Source organism: Eimeria necatrix, genomic scaffold, assembly GCF_000499385.1.
Source record: "Eimeria necatrix Houghton genomic scaffold, Enh_scaff881, whole genome shotgun sequence".
NCBI classification, from domain to species: Eukaryota; Apicomplexa; class Conoidasida; order Eucoccidiorida; family Eimeriidae; genus Eimeria; species Eimeria necatrix.
Window position 1 is genome coordinate 1 of NW_013654683.1, and position 14,708 is coordinate 14,708.

Below are 14,708 nucleotides of genomic sequence, written 5' to 3' on the forward strand. Positions count from 1 at the left end.
TAGCTCGCTGGTTGCTGGCTAGCTTCTAGCTAGCTGCTAGCTATCGCACAGGTAGCTAGCTGCCAGCTAGCTAGTGGCTAGCTAGCGGCTGGCTAGCTAGCCGCCTGTTCAGCTAGCTTGCAGCTAGCCATCGCTGTGCGCATATTTCTGTCGGCTCAGAAAGTCCCTTTCTAAAGGCCAGCGAGCAGCGGCAGCAACTGCTGCGGGAACAGCAACATGCAGCAGCAACAGCAGCAGCAACAGCAGCAGCAGCAGCAGCAGCAGCAGCAAGTCGCCATACGTGAGAGCTGCGCCCCAGCGAAGCGCTCAAAAGCCAAGTCGAGGTCGGGCGCTTCAAAAGACACTTCCATCAGCAAGGCTTCGGATCCAGCGTCTGCGCAGCAGCAGCAGCAGCAGCAGCAGCAGCACGTGCAGCAGCAGCAGCACGTGCAGCAGCAGCAGCAGGGTCAGCAGATGCTCACCCGCTGCGGACATGGCAGCTGCAGCACCGGTGAGAGCCGCCCCAGTAACTTGAGCTCTAAGCGGCAGCAGTAGCAGCAGCAGCAGCAGCAGCAGCCACAGCTGCAGCTGCAACTGCAGCAACAGCAGCAGCAACGGCATCAACAGGTGCAGCAGCAGCAGCAACTGCAGCAGCACTCACCTATTGTTCCTGCATCGTAGCCGGCGCCGCGCGAAGGCTGCGGCGCTGGCGGCATGCCGGGGATTTCATAGACCTCGGGTTCGCTGGCCTGCCGCTGCTGCTGCTGCTGCTGCTGCTGCTGCTGCTGCTGCTGCCGCTGCTGCTGCTGCTGCTCTCTTCTCTTGCTGACCTCCTCCTGCAGCTCCTCATATATGTCGCCCAAGAACGTCCGGTTCATCCCAGCGAGGGCCTCCAGCGTCTGCGCAGCGCGAAGGCACAGCGAAGCAAAACAAACCCTAAACCCTAAACCCTAAACCCTAAGTGCTAAACCCTAAACCCTAAACCCTAAACCCTGAGCGGGGTTCGAGACCTACGCGGGCGGTGCAGTGTGCCGGCAGCTTCCCGTATATCGTGAACCAGCGCCTCAGGCATCTGCGCAGCAGCAGCAGCAGCACAGCAGCAGCAGCAGCAGCACAGCAGCAGCAGCACAGCAGCAGCAGCAGCAGCAGCAGCAGCAGCAGCAGCAGCACAGCAGCAGCAGCAGCACATCCTCTGCGCCTCGCGTCCGTCGCAGGATGCGACTATGGGCAAACTGGAAAGCCGAAGTGTCGAAAATGGACTTAAATAAAACCCTAAACCCTAAAACCCTAAAAGAGTGTTAAAGATTAAAAGTCCTTTTTTCTTTAAAAGTTCTTTTTGCTGCAGCAGCAAAACTCACTTCAACTGAAAGGCTTTCTTCCTGGCTGCCTGAGAGGGCAAACTGGGCCCGCCGGCGCCCAAACCCGCTCAGTTCTGAACGCAAACCCTAAACCCTAAACCCTAAACCCTAAACCCTAAACCCTAAACGCTAGGCCTCAACTGACGCTAAACCCTAAACCCTAGACCCCACCCCCAAGTTGGAAACCCTAAACCCTAAACCCTAAACCCTAAACCCTAAACCCTAAACCCTAGGCTGACGCGAGTCGAGGAAGTCCCCCTCGTCGGGCTTCCAAAAGATCTCCGCCAAACCCTCTTGGCCAGGAGCAACAGCAACTTCTGCAACAGAAAGAGAAGAAGCAGAATGGCCGAAGAGAGAAGCGCTGAGGCGGGGGGAGGCGTTGCTGCTGCGCACGCTCTCCGCGCCGTCGCGCTGCTGCTGCTGCTGCTGCTGCTGCTGCTGCTGCTGCGGGCGGCGGGGGGAGTGCGCGGCGCCCGCTGCTGCTGCAGCAACTGCTGCTGCTGCTGCTGCGGCCTGCGCAGACAGAGAGTCTTCCCGCTGCATCAGACGCAGACGGCCAGAGCCAGCCACCACCACGCCGAAGGGACTCGTGCTGCTGCTGCTGCTGCTTCTGCTGCTGCTGCTGCTGGCTTCCGCCCGCGCCCCCAAAGCCTTCATTTGCTCCGCCAAGCCGCTGCTGCTGCTGCGCAAACTCCAGGAAGAAAACCGCATTATATCGCTGTCTCTTTTGCTGGGCCTCTTCCCCTCCCCTTGCTGCTGCGCAGACCCGCTCGGCTGCCGCTGCGGCTCCTGCTGCTGCTGCTGCTGCTCCTGCTGCTGCTGCTGCTGCTGCTCCTGCTGCTGCTGCTGCTCCTGCTCCTGCTGCTGCTGCTGCTGCTGCTGCTGCTGCTGCTCCTGCTGCTGCTGCTGCTGCTGCTGCTGCTCCATGGACCCTTGCCCTTGGAGCTGCTGCGCCTCTTGCTGCTGCGCCACCGCTGCTGCTGACCCTGCAGGGCCCTCTCCACCAGACGGGCTGTTGCTGCCACCCCCAGACTCGGGGGGCCCCTCCGCAGGGGCCCCCTCAGGGGGCCCCTGAGGGGGGCCCCCCTCCTCTGCTCCGGGCATTGAAGCGCCAGCTGCTGCTGCTGCTGCTGCTGCTGACGCTAGGGTAAGCCCTGGGCGCCTGGGGGCCGGCAAGACCCAGTTTGTGCTTCTGTGTAGTCCGCGCTGCTGCTGCTGCTGCTGCTGCTGCCGCTAGCGAGACAGCAGCAGCAGTTGCCCCTGCGGATTTCGGTCCTCCTCCCTCTGCCCGAGTACCATATCTCCCCCGCAGCAGCAGCAACGAATCTATCTTCCCTATGTTGGGACTGCAGCAGCAGCAGCAGCAGCAGCAGCAGCAGCTCGTTTGAGTCGTATCCCACGGAGGCCCTCGTTCGCTGCGCTGCTCGGCAAGAGGCTCCTCTCTTGTGTGCCTCTGCCTCAGTCCTTGAAATGCATTTATTTCTCAATTCCAATTTTCTATAAAGGGGAAAACGAACGGAGAGCAGCAGCAAGAGCCGGCGCTGCAGCGGCTGGGGGCCCCGGCGCTGCGCCGAGCGGAACGTGACCAGTGGCTCTGCGGGGCCTGGGACTTCCCCGGGTTTCTCCTGGCTTTTTATTTATTATTTTAAATGTTTTCCATTTGCATTTGGCAGAGAAGTTTGCCCGCCGCCGTGGCTTGGGCTTGGTTTGCCTGCGCAGTGCGCTGCAGTCTTTGCTGCCTTCACAGTGCAGCATCGCCACACCATGCCTGCTAGTATCCTAAATCCTGTAAAGCACAGTTTAATTGTTTTAATTCAGTTAAATCCGAATATTATGAACTGCTGCAGCGGAATCATGAAGAAAATGGCTGACTTTGTGCAGCACTTCATTCCGCTGCAGATGCCGAAGCGCTGGTTTGGCCCACGGCCAGCATTGGCTTGCTGCTGTTTCTCTTAAGCCCTGCAGCAGCTGCTGCTGGTGTTGCTGCTGTTAGGTGTAGCTGCTGCGGCTAGTGCTGTTGGGTGCTGCTGCTGCTGCTAGTGCTTTTAGCTGTTGCTGCTCCTGCTGCTGCTACTTGTTGCTGTTGCTGCTGCCGCTGTTGCTTGTTGCTGCTGCCGCTGTTGCTTGTTGCTGCTTCTGCAGCTGGTGCGTCCTGCTGCTGCTGCAGCTGGTGCGTGCAGCTGCTGCTGCTGCTGTTGCGGCTTGCAACAGCTGTTGCGCGTGGGGTACTGCTGTTGCGTGTGTTTGCTGCTGCTGCTGTTGCGTGTGTTTGCTGCTGCTGCTGTTGCGTGTGTTTGCTGCTGCTGCTGCTGCGGCACCCGCTGCCGTTAGCCCTCACGAAGTTAGCAGCAGGAGAAGCCGCAGCAGCAGCAGCTCCTGCTGCAGCGAGAGCCCTAAAAGTATCTTCTGGGGGAATTCTTTACACCCCAGCCCACTGTGGCCAGGCAGCAACTGCAGCAGCAGCTGCTGCTGCTGCTGCAGTTGCTGCCTGGCTCAGAGCCCCAGGGCCCTCGCTGCGCAGCAACCAGCAACTCCGGGGGTGCCAAGCCGGGCCGATTGTGCAGCAGCAGCGCAGCAGAGAGCCTGCAGCAGCAGCAGCAGCAGCAATAGCAGCAGCAGCAAACAAAAAGAAACGCAGCAAGCTCGGGAGCTGCACGCTGCTGCTGCTGCTGCTCCTTCCTGGGTACGCTGATGCAGAGCCAGGGGCAGCAGCGGTGAGCTGCGCTCACACAAGTGCAGCACAAATTGCACCCAGCAGCAGCAACAGCAGCAGCAGCAGCAGCAGCAACAGCAGCAGCAGAAACCCCAGTCCCAAAGTGTGGCTAGCGACTGAAGCAGCTAGCCAGAAAGCTCTCCCCCAACGGGTGTAGGCAAAAGGTGGTAGTGCTGCTGCTGCGTTACCTTTGGCTAGCTGGCTAGCTGGTTGTTTGGCTAGCTGGCTAGCAGGCTAGTTTGGCTGACTGGCTACTTCGGCTAGCTGGCTAGCTGGCCACTTTTGGCTAGCTAGCTAGCCAGCTAGCTAGCTAGCTAACATGCGACCCGCGAAGTTCCCAGGCGGGGAGCAACTGTGGCTTGGCGTTGCTGCTGCGGCGTACAGTCAGCCATTACCGCAGCAGCAGCCACAGAGCAGCAGCAGCAGCAGGATACAGAAGCAGCAGCAGCAGCAGAAGCTGCAGCAGCAAAAGAAGTACCAGCAGCTAGAGAAGTAGCGGCAGTAGCAGCAGCCGCTGAAGAACTAGCAGCAGTAGCAACAGCAGCTGAAGAAGTAGCAGCAGCAGCAGCAGCGCCCACAGCAGCAGCAGCAGCAGCAGCAGCAAAGCAGCAGCAGCAGCTTATACGGACTAATTATTTAAATGTTCGACTTCTACTGTCTTCCCCGAAATCTCTGCTGCGGGGCCCAGCAAAGACCCGGCGGCCCCAGGGCCGGGCGATACTGCAGCACAGGCCCTTTCCCCTGCTGTTTGCCGCCTGCGCAGCAGCAGCTAGCTGCTGCTGCTGCTGCTGCTGCTGCTGCTGCTGCTGCTGCTGAAACAAAACTTTGACGATTGCAGTGCGATGCGCCGATTCAAAAAGCACGCCTCGCTCTGGCTGCTGGTGCATTAACTGCAGCAGCAGCAGTTGGGGCTGCGGCGCCGGCAAGACGCTGCAGCAGCAGCAGCCGCGGCTGCAGCAGCAGCAGCAAGACTGCAGCAGCAGCAGCAAGACTGTAGCAGCAGCAGCCCCATCAGTTGAACAGCAGCTGTCAGTCCCTGTCGTTTCTGCCGTGCTTGAAAACCCAGTCGTCCCTGTAAAGAAGAGACTTGTCGAAGGACCAGGGCTTGCTGCTGCTGCTGCTGCTGCTGCTGCTGCTCTCTGCTTCTTTCCAGCGGCGGCCCTTTCGGTATCTGTCCTCTCTCTCCTGCTGCAGCTTCTTCCGCTGCTGCTGCTGCAGCTGCTGCTCCTTCTCCGCCGCCCTGCGGCGCTTCTTCACGAGCTGGTAGGCCTCTAACACCTGCTGCTGATAGGTGGGAGCAGCAGCAGCTGCTGCTGCTGCTGCACCTTCCTGCTGCACTTCCGAAGAGGCCTTCCCTTCTGCAGCAAGAGCTGCTGCTGCTGCTTCCACTCTTGTGTTTGTCGCCCTAGCGCTGCAGAGACCACTCGCATGCAGAAAGCCACGAGCTGCTGATTCTCCAAGCAGAAGCAGCAGCAGCAGCAGAAGCAGCAGCAGCAGAAGCAGCAGCAGCAGCAGAAGCAGAGGTAAACGAGCTGCTGATTCTCCAAGCAGAAGCAGCAGCAGCAGCAGAAGCAGCAGCAGCAGAAGCAGCAGCAGCAGCAGAAGCAGAGGTAACAACAGAAGAGGCAACAACAGCTGCTGCAGCGGAAGCAGCTGCAGCACTGCCAAAGAAGGCACAGGCAACAGAAGCTGCAGCAGGAGCAGCAGCCAAAGTTGCTCAACAGCAACAGCAGCACGAGCTGCTGCAGCAGCAAGAGCTGCTGCAGCAGCAAGAGCTGCTGCAGCAGCAAGTTGCTGCAGCAGACTGACCGGCTGGACTTGGCCTTGAGAGCTTCGAACTTCTGCTTGAAGGCCCGCAAGTCTGGAGGCCCATCAACCACATCATTCCACAGCATTAGCGGGGCTTTCTTCTCAGTCCCTGCTGCTGCTGCTGCTGCTGCTGCTGCTGCTGTTGCTGCCTTTGCTGCTGCTGCTGCTCGTGCCGGCGCCGCGCTTGCTGGTGCTGCTGGCCCCGCTGCTGCTGCTCTTCTTGGCCTTACCCTGCTGCCGCCGTCGAGCGGTCTGATGATTTGCTGCTGCTTTTGGCTTGCTGCTGCTTTTGCTGCTGCTGCTTTTGCTGCTGCTGTTTTTTCTGCTGCTGCTTTTGCTGCTGCTGCTTTTGCGGTTGCTGCTCTTGCTCTTGCTGCTCCTGCTTTTGCTCTTGCTGCTGCTCTTGCTGCTGCTGCTCTTGCTGCTGCTGCTTCCGCTGCTGCTGCTCCTGCAATTCTTTTCTCTGCTGCATCAGACGAAGCTTCCTCCGGATGCCTCTGGGGAGCTTCTCGGCCTGCTGCTGCTGCTGCTGCTGCTGCTGTTTTTGCTGCTGCAGCTTCTGCTGCTTGCGGGGCCTTCCCTGCTGCTGCTGCTGCTGCTGCTGCTGCTGCTGCTGCTGCTGCCGGGGCTCAGCATTCTTCTTCAGCTGGCTGCCCGTGGGGGGCAAGTTGTACTTCTTCTTTTGCTGCTGCTCATTCTGCAGCAAAACAGCAGCAGCAGTTAACGAGCGGCCCCGGGGCTTCCTGCGGCCCCTGCGGACCTTCCAGCGAGAAGTCCGGCCCATGAGGCTGACTCGCCCTGCTGCTGCTGCTGCTGCTGCTGCTGCTGCTGCTGCTGCTGTTTGCTGCCTTTGCTGCAGCACAATTCGCGAAGGACTCTGCGGCGGCCTCGAAAGAGAGCCACGAAGACCCGCGGGCTAGCTCGGCCACGGGCGCGCTGCAGCTGCAGCCGTTTTTGCTGCTGCTGCCGCCCCCCTGCTGCTGCTGCTGCTGCTGCTGCTGCTGCTACATAATGGTGCAGCGGGCCTGCAGCGGGTCCACCAGCAACTCGTCAGTGTCCACTTCGAGTCTGTCAAAAGAACCTTCTCGCCACTTCTCGACGTGGAAGGCCAAGTACTCTGCGTAGTGTGGGGCGTCGCTGCTTTCGACGAGGCAGCTGCTGCTGCTGCTGCTGCTGCTGCTGCTGCTGCTGCTCTGGCGGCGGCGCAGCGTCGCCGGGGCCGCCGCCGCCGCTGCTGCTGCTGCTGCTGAGGCTGCTGCTGCTGCTGCGCCCGCCAGCGCCAGCGCGCGAGACGGAAGAGACGACACGAAGTGCACGCGGCGGCTGCTCGGCGTGTCTGCTTCTGCTGCTGCTGCTGCTGCTGTTGCTGCTGCTGCTGTTGCTGCTGTTGCCACGCCTGCAGCACGCGGGGGCTCTTTGCTGCCCAAAGACCGCGGCAGCAAAGCTGAAATAATCACATCCAGTGCCCTGTGGCGCCGCTGCCGCTGCTGCTGCACGTCTCTGGCTTCGCTGCAGTACAGTTGGCTCTCCAGAAGCCGCTGCTGCTGCTGCTGCTGCTGCTGCTGCTGCTGCTGCTCCTTCTCCTGCTGCAGCGCGAAGCCGGCCGACGAAGGGCCGCAGTGAGGCTGCAAAGGGGACCCCTCGGCAGCTGCCGCGACGCACTCGGACTCGTCGCTCACTGAGGAGTTCTGCTGCAGCTGCTGCAGCTGCTGCTGCTGCTGCTGCTGCTGCTGCTGCTCCTGCTGCAGAGCGCCAAGACAGGCGTCTACCCCTTCAACCGCACGGCCTCGTGCTGCTGCTGAGAGCGACGCGGCCAGGCACAAAGGGCACACAAAATTGAGGGAGAAGTCGCTGAACCACAGGCCGCTTCCCTGCTGCTGCTGCTGCTGCTGCTGCTGCTGCTGCTGCTGCTGCCGGGGCCTGCTGTAGGGCCGCGAGTGGCAAGCGCGCCAGCCCGATATGCGGTGGCGCCGCTGAGGCCCTCTGCGGCTGCTGCTGCGGTTTCTGCTGCCAGCAGCAGGGCCAGACACCCGCTGGAAGTGTCTTCCTCGGGGCAAGCCCCCTGCTGCTGCTGCTGCTGCTGCTGCTGCTGCTGCTGGCGAGCGCTGCCGGCGGCCCGAGTCGTGGAAGGGGCAGCGCCAGGGGAGAGGAGCAGCAAAGTCGATGTGCTGCTGCTGCTCCTGCTGCTGCTGACTCTCCTCGGGGTGCAGATCCGGCTCGCTAGCAGCAGACTGGCCCGCCGAAGCAGCAAGTGACGCCAGTCGCTGCGGCACTGCTGCTGCTGTTGCTGCTGCTGCTCCCCCTGCTGCTAAGGCCGAATTCACGAGTCCGCTCAGGGCAGCGAAGGCCGCTGTTCTGTACTCAGACAGCGAGGGCGCAGCGCAGGCCTCCAAATATCCTTGCTGCTGCCTGCTGCTGCTGCTGCTGCTGCTGCTGCCCGCGGCCGAGCCGCTGCACGGAATCGGCGAAAAGCCAGGGTCAGGGGGCCCAGTCGCTGCAGTAGTATTGCCCTGAGAATGGCCCACGCACTTCTTCATGTTGAACTTGGGGGCGCACTGGCGGTGCTGCTGCAGCTGCTGCTGCGGCTGCTGCGGCTGCTGCGGAGGCTGCTGCTGCTGCGGCTGCGGCTGCTGCTGCTGCTGCTGCTGCTGCTGCGGCTCTGCAGAGAATCTACCGAAGGACACGACTGCCACTTCAGGCTGCTAACGCACAAATCGATAGCACGAGCTCCTTGGAATCCCCTCAAGGGTGCGGCTGAGCAGAGCCCCAGCTGCACACGCAGCAGCAGCCACAGCAGCCGCTGCTGCTGCTGCTCCTCTGGAAGGCAGCGAAGACGGAGGCACAAAACAGCCCCTTACAAAAAGCTGGCGAGGCGTTTACCTCTTGAAGGCTGTGAAAAAAATTTGGAGTGATAGGCTCTGCACACACACGCCGTTGACGCAGAGCCCCTATGGGGGAGCGGCTGCTGCTTCTGCTGCTGCGGCTGCTGCGGCTTCTGCCGCCGTAGCTTCTGCTGCTGCTGCAGCCAAAGGCTTAAAAATGGAGCGTTAAACTGTTTGCTTTAAAGGCTGGAATAAAGAAGTCGCCGGTTACGGCATTATCCTGCTTCCTTCGGGCACTGGAGGTTTCGCAGCGCAGCAGAGCACGGCAGCTGCACCACACGGCTTTAATATGTCCTTAAAAAGTGAACACACACTTCGCTTCCTCCACTGTTTTTAGTTCAAGAGAAAAACTGACAAACTTCGGGCCAAAGGCCCTGCAGCAAACGGCACTTCGCGCACCCTCAGCCGCCTGCGCCCGTAGACAAGTCTTGCAGCTACAAGGGGAGCTTAGATGCTGCGGCCCCCTTAACTATGAAAGCTGCCTGAGAAACTGCGTGCAAAATGAGGGGTGAAAGTCATTAATGTAAACTGTTCGAATTAAAGGCGGATGTGTAGGGGAGCAGCCTCAGGAAGAGCCACTCGAAGAGTGTCGGGGGCTCAACCCGCACAGCCATTTCCCAAGTTAAAAGGTGCCGAGTTGGTTTTAAATAAAGCATTTAAATTGTTTTAGCGCTTGTCTCTGCGCGGAGATGATGTCCCAAAGGGTTTCACCGAGTACAGTCTGTCACATTCTTCCGGTGTTCTGCAAAACGCAGACAAGCATCCGCAACTATTTCCTTTCCTTATGCCACTTCTGCTCCAATGTATCGCCTTTCAAAATAGTTTTGTACTTTTAAAAGTGGCTGGCTATGGATGCAATGGCTGCCAGAGGCATACTCTTGGAGGCGATTGCTGGAGGCGACTGCTGTAACGATTTATTTAGCGGACGGCCAGCTCTGCCTTTCCAGAATGAAGCAGCAAGTTGCCGTCGAGGCCTTTAAAGTTTGTCTTCAAAAGCACTTCAAGTGGATATAATCACTTTAGTTAGTGAGCCGATCGGGAGGTGTCTTTGCTTTGAAACTTTTTCCTGTTTTTGTTGTTCCTAGAATATTCCCCTCTGCAAGCTTCCACGGCTATCCTGGACGCTTATTTCCCACTGTAACTATCCCAAATGCAGCTACTTTTGAATCACGTAGCAAAGATGTTTTCGCTTCATTGAGCACGTTATCCAGAAGTACTACTGATCACCCTGCTTTGACGGGAGTTGAGCAGCAGTGAACAGATGGCCGGCCTCGTTTGGAGCGCTCAGGAGGCAAACAGCGCACAAGATGTTACAAGACAGCTCATATAAAATTCTGTTCATAGCATTGGATTGCAGTCAAACGGAGTCAAAAGCTGAATGAAATGCACAGCGTAGCCTTGAAGTATGTCCTGTGTTTTGTCGTTTGTGGATACAGCGAGCTCTCTTTACATTGGTCTTTTGTAGCTGGTTAGAGGCGAAGCCAAAGTGCCACGTGCTGCACAGCATCTTCTGCCGCCTTTTGTAACACAGGCTTGTGACCAAAAGCACCGACTGACTTGTGAACAGTGGCTTTGAGCAAGTTGAATTGGCCAGCTCATAGACCAAAAGAGCCTACAAAGCAAATACAGGCCATTTTGAAGTTGAACTGACCACCCAAACTTAAGCTCGCGGCACTAACTGTGCTCGATGGCGTAGGATGCCACATGTTGTGGGCAGCACTACAGCATAGCCCAGAGATGGCCCTTTAAGCTGTATAATTCAGAATATGTAGATTGATGTGCCAAACATAAACATTAAACTCGCAATGAAGTTGATTCCTCAGTTGATAAAGCCTGGTGTGTACTGTAGTCAGGCCCAGGTGTTGCGGCTGGCAAGAGGCTCTGGAGCTCCACTGCGCCGAACGCCAATGCGCTCAGGGAGAAACGTTTGAGGAAAACGGAAACACAGAAGGAATGCAGATGTAACCTTCGAAATGCGGGCTCATAAAGATCTTGTTTAAGCCCTTTTCAAAGGTCAACAGTGCCTTTAAGTGGTAGGTAACGACAAAGGAACATTTAGAAGTCCAACTGAGCTAATCTCATAGCACTTCATCGCCGCCAAGCTATGTTAGCGTACATGGCAGGCTGGAGGAAGCCGAGCGTTTTGGCCTGGGAACATCACACGCATAATAACCTCTTCTCAATATTTTGAATTTGGGGCTGTTCACTGGCACTGACACTTTAAAATGCCGTGGGGGTTGAGACACTCAACAGTACTGCAAGCCATGTGCGTGTCATTCCGCCTAGCTTGCTGATGACCGGCAGCTAAGGGTTTAAAACCCGCATTTTACCTTGGAGTGTTTGTACGAAAAAGAACATTGCATACTTACGTGAAGAAATCGCACATGGAAAAGTGCGTGTTTTGTTAAAAGGACTAGTAAGGAAACTCCAACGGCCGGAGCTTCAGTACGTTGAAGTAGCTGGAAAGGTCCCACTTCGTATTGCTATACATTGGGAGAGCTCAGAAGGTCTTAGTTAGTTTTGTTCTTCATTTTATGCTTTGCTTGGCAGCGACGATAAGCTACGTGTCTATAGAGTTTCGGTAGCACGAAGATCGTGCAGCTTCTTCGTCCGTAGGCCCCAGATTTGGTGCGACAAGTGCAGGTTTCAGACGGGAATCGAGTAGCCGATCACCTGGTCATTGCAAAAGGTGGCGAATTTAGGCGCAATTACTCTGAATGCTTTTGTGGCCGTTGCGCTTTTCTGTATGCCCAAATATGCAGACACGAATTCGAGTCCTCTTGCTTAGCACCTGGCCAGCGACTGATGCCAACCCTTAGTCTTGGCTGCCCCCGAAAGATGTTTGGAGGATAAACGGGAACGCTCTTTCGTGCCTTTCTCTTCTTAGTTCATTACAGAATTCCTTCATGGCTCTATTTTTTTCAGGGCGGTTTTTTCTCGTTATTGTTAGCCCCTTACAACTCCTGCGAAAACAAGCAGGAGTATATTAATGTTTATGATGCAACGCATTCTGGAGAAATCTTCCTGGCTTCACCGCAAGGAGCGAAAACTGTATAATGGTGAGGACCCCCGAAGCGGTTTGAATTAAGTTCACTTCGAACAAATTGCGGCCAGTTAATCTTTCACAGAAATGTTGTTTTGTTAGTGTCCTTTGCACCCAATGAATCAAGAAGCAAAGCCATTTGTTCTTCTTGTTACACTATCATTTTGTTTTTCTTCTTATTCGGACACTCGTGATGGACACCTAAGCCGGGCTCTTCCTCTTAGCAAAGCTCCGGTTATGCTGCACCAGTATTATATCCTCTGGAGTGTGTGCGAACTGTTCTCAATTACTCTGTGACTCGAATTTCACAACGTTCGTTCCAGTTGCGCACTACCACATCTGTCATCAACTCTGCTGTCTTGCACTCAACTGATTGATATCTTGCCCGTAGTCTTGACAGCACGTTTCTAACCAAGTGCGACAAACAGTTCAACTCAGCTTTCTTTGGTTTCCAACTTCAATAAGTTTTGCTTGGCACGCGCACTTAGGCGTTATTCATACTCTAGTTCTCGTAGTATATGAAAGATTCATTAACCTCTAAGGTAGGCACAATGCACAAACTACTGCCCTTTTTGTTCTCCTAAACATAGTGTAAGCAGCTACAGGATACATAAATTGGCTTTTCTGGCCTTTCGAATGATGAACCACTCGAAGTGCCAAACAAACTGTACTCGCTGGAAGCCACTGACGCCAGCAAACAGGGTTGCAGGCTCTGGCACTTTTCTGTGCAGTTGTGCTCCAGAGGGCCTCCTTATGTGCGCATTTTAATTCAGACAAAGTTTAAAATGTATTTCCTAAAGCCAAATTATTTCATGAATGTCTTCTTCAGCACTTTGAACTCTGCACTGGTGCTGGTTGCTGGACTGCCTAGGCAGCAACTGCAGCAAATGGCCTTATTACCATTAGCCAGGAGCCGTCAACGGCCCTCAGGGAACTCAAACTTGCGAAAAAATAAACCAAAACAATAGACGCACCCAACATTTGTTACCAGAACTCCTATAGGCACATGGGGGGTCTAAGAAGCTGCTACACACGGCAGCGCGGGAGGCGTGGGGGCCAACAGCTGCTTGACTGAACGATCTAGGATCTTTTTGCTGCGCAACTTGACCCCTATTTGCCTGTGAATATCGAAAAGAAGTAGAAAACCAGGTTTCGACGCAGACAGAGTGCCACAGCCCCTCACATGCATGCCTGTAGTGCGTTAGGTGCCGGGTCAAATTAATGGTGAATGGCCTGTTTTTTGCATTTAAAACGGCAATTGTTTCTTATTAATGCATTTGGAATTTCCGCAGATAAGGAGAGCGGGGTGTTCTCCCCATGGGGTTCCTGCGCCATGCACGCAGTCTCACCCAGCCCCAGCCGCTACTGCCTGTGCCTTGTTGCCACTAGGCTCGGGGAGCTTTCGTATTGCGTGACTATTTAAGCAGAATTCTTCGCTAAATCGCCAATTTTTCACTTTTTCCGTTTTTCTCTCCAAGTCCTAGACCCACTGTAGTGGCGGGCACCACGGCAGCCGCAGCACCTAACGCCGGCCGCGCCTCCCTATAGGCCTAGACGGCGCTGTTTTCCTCCAAAGGGTTTTCTTCTGCAGTTCTGGGCAGTCCTTCTGGCCCAGTTTGCGTGCTGCTGCTGTTTGAGCAACAGCAACAGCAGCAGCTGCAGCCGCTGCAGCAGCTGCTGCTACCCTTATGGCCCTGGCTCCTCCCCCCCCTCTTTCTTCACTATGAGTGAATCCGACGGCCAGCAGCGCATGTCGCTGCTAGTAAGAAACCTCAGCTACCAAACGAGCCCCGAGGTAATGCTGCTGCTGCTTGCCTTGTCCGGGGCTTCCCCTGGGGCCCCCACTGCCCCTCCCGGGCCCCCCCCTGCTGCTGCTGCTGCTGCTGCTGCAGCAGCAGCAGCAGCCCCTGCCCCTCTCTGTCTGCAAACCCTAACAAGTGCTTCGGGGCCTCCCGCTGGGCCTTGGGGGCCCCCGGGGCCCCCGGGGGGCCCCCCGGCCTTCTGCCTGGGCGGGCCTATCTGCGTCTCCCGCTTTCTCCGTGTCTCAGGCCCATCATTTTGCTGCTCTCAGTGCCCTTTCTCTGCTGCTGCTGCTCTCAGTGCTTCTGGCTTTTGCTGCTGCCCCTCTGCTGCTTCAGCTGCCTCTTAAATCCCTATAATTCTCTCTAACTCCCAATCTCTCCACCCCAAACCCCTCTCTCTCTACTTCTAAATAAGTGCCTCCAAACCAACCCCTGTGGCTGCCCCTGCGACCACCCTACATGTCTCTGCCCCCAGGGGGCCTCCAGGGCCCCCGGTGGGGCCCCCCGGGTCCCCCTGGGGCCCCCCGAGGTCCCCCTGGGGCCCCCCGAAGTCCCCCTGGGGCCCCCCGAAGTCCCCCTGGGGCCCTCTGAGGTCATTCTGGGGCCCCCTGAGGTCATTCTGGGGCCCCCTGAGGCCATTCTGGGGCCCCCTGAGGCCATTCTGGGGCCCCCTGAGGCCATTCTGGGGCCCCCTGAGGCCATTCTGGGGCCCCCTGGGGCCCCCCGGGGCCCCCGGGGGCCCCCTGGGGCCCCCCAGAAGGCCGGAGGGTCCCTGATTGGGTGGGAGTTTGTCGTGGGGTGCTGCAGGCTGTGCGGAGCGCGTTTGCTGTTCACGGGTCGGTGAAGGACGTGTACTTGCCGCTGGACTACCACAGCCGAATGCCGCGGGGGTTTGGCTTTGTGGAGTTTTGGCACAGAGAAGACGCAGAAAGGGCTTTGGAGAAGATGGACGGCTTCGAGTTGGACGGGAAGGCCATTGAGGTGGCCATTGCCAAGAAGGGGCGGTCCGCGCCCCAGCAAATGGTCCGCTGCTGCTGCTGCTGCTGCTGCTGCTGCTGCTGCTGCTGCTGCTGCGGGGGGTGGCGGGGGGTGGGGTGGCGAGCTGCTGCGGAGGCTGCTGAG

At 57.4% G+C, this 14,708-nt stretch overlaps 5 protein-coding genes across 5 annotated transcripts; 2 read left to right on the forward strand and 3 right to left on the reverse strand.

The window, feature by feature from the left end:
* Positions 1-170: 170 nt before the first annotated feature.
* On the reverse strand, positions 171-2,441 carry ENH_00080840 (hypothetical protein; the record flags this gene model as incomplete). Its single annotated transcript, XM_013583285.1, is given in 4 exon segments — positions 171-373; positions 641-824; positions 829-878; positions 1,577-2,441. Coding segments are annotated over 4 exon segments (1,302 nt in total).
* Positions 2,442-3,101: 660 nt separating this feature from the next.
* Positions 3,102-4,538, forward strand: ENH_00080850 (hypothetical protein, conserved; the record flags this gene model as incomplete). The annotated part of the gene is made up of 3 exons (XM_013583286.1): positions 3,102-3,244; positions 3,835-4,163; positions 4,435-4,538. 3 exons carry the CDS (start codon positions 3,102-3,104, stop codon positions 4,536-4,538), a joined length of 576 nt encoding a protein of 191 aa, XP_013438740.1.
* Positions 4,539-5,079: 541 nt separating this feature from the next.
* On the reverse strand, positions 5,080-6,643 carry ENH_00080860 (hypothetical protein, conserved; the record flags this gene model as incomplete). Its single annotated transcript, XM_013583287.1, has 2 exons — positions 5,080-5,461; positions 6,090-6,643. 2 exons carry the CDS (start codon positions 6,641-6,643, stop codon positions 5,080-5,082), a joined length of 936 nt encoding a protein of 311 aa, XP_013438741.1.
* A 220-nt stretch (positions 6,644-6,863) lies between these two features.
* On the reverse strand, positions 6,864-8,396 carry ENH_00080870 (hypothetical protein, conserved; the record flags this gene model as incomplete). The annotated part of the gene is made up of 1 exon (XM_013583288.1): positions 6,864-8,396. One exon carries the CDS (start codon positions 8,394-8,396, stop codon positions 6,864-6,866), a length of 1,533 nt encoding a protein of 510 aa, XP_013438742.1.
* A 5,111-nt stretch (positions 8,397-13,507) lies between these two features.
* ENH_00080880 (hypothetical protein, conserved) lies at positions 13,508-14,609 on the forward strand (the record flags this gene model as incomplete). Its single annotated transcript, XM_013583289.1, has 3 exons — positions 13,508-13,579; positions 14,062-14,366; positions 14,504-14,609. Coding segments are annotated over 3 exons (483 nt in total), but the record flags the coding sequence as incomplete, so codon positions are not given.
* Positions 14,610-14,708: the final 99 nt, after the last annotated feature.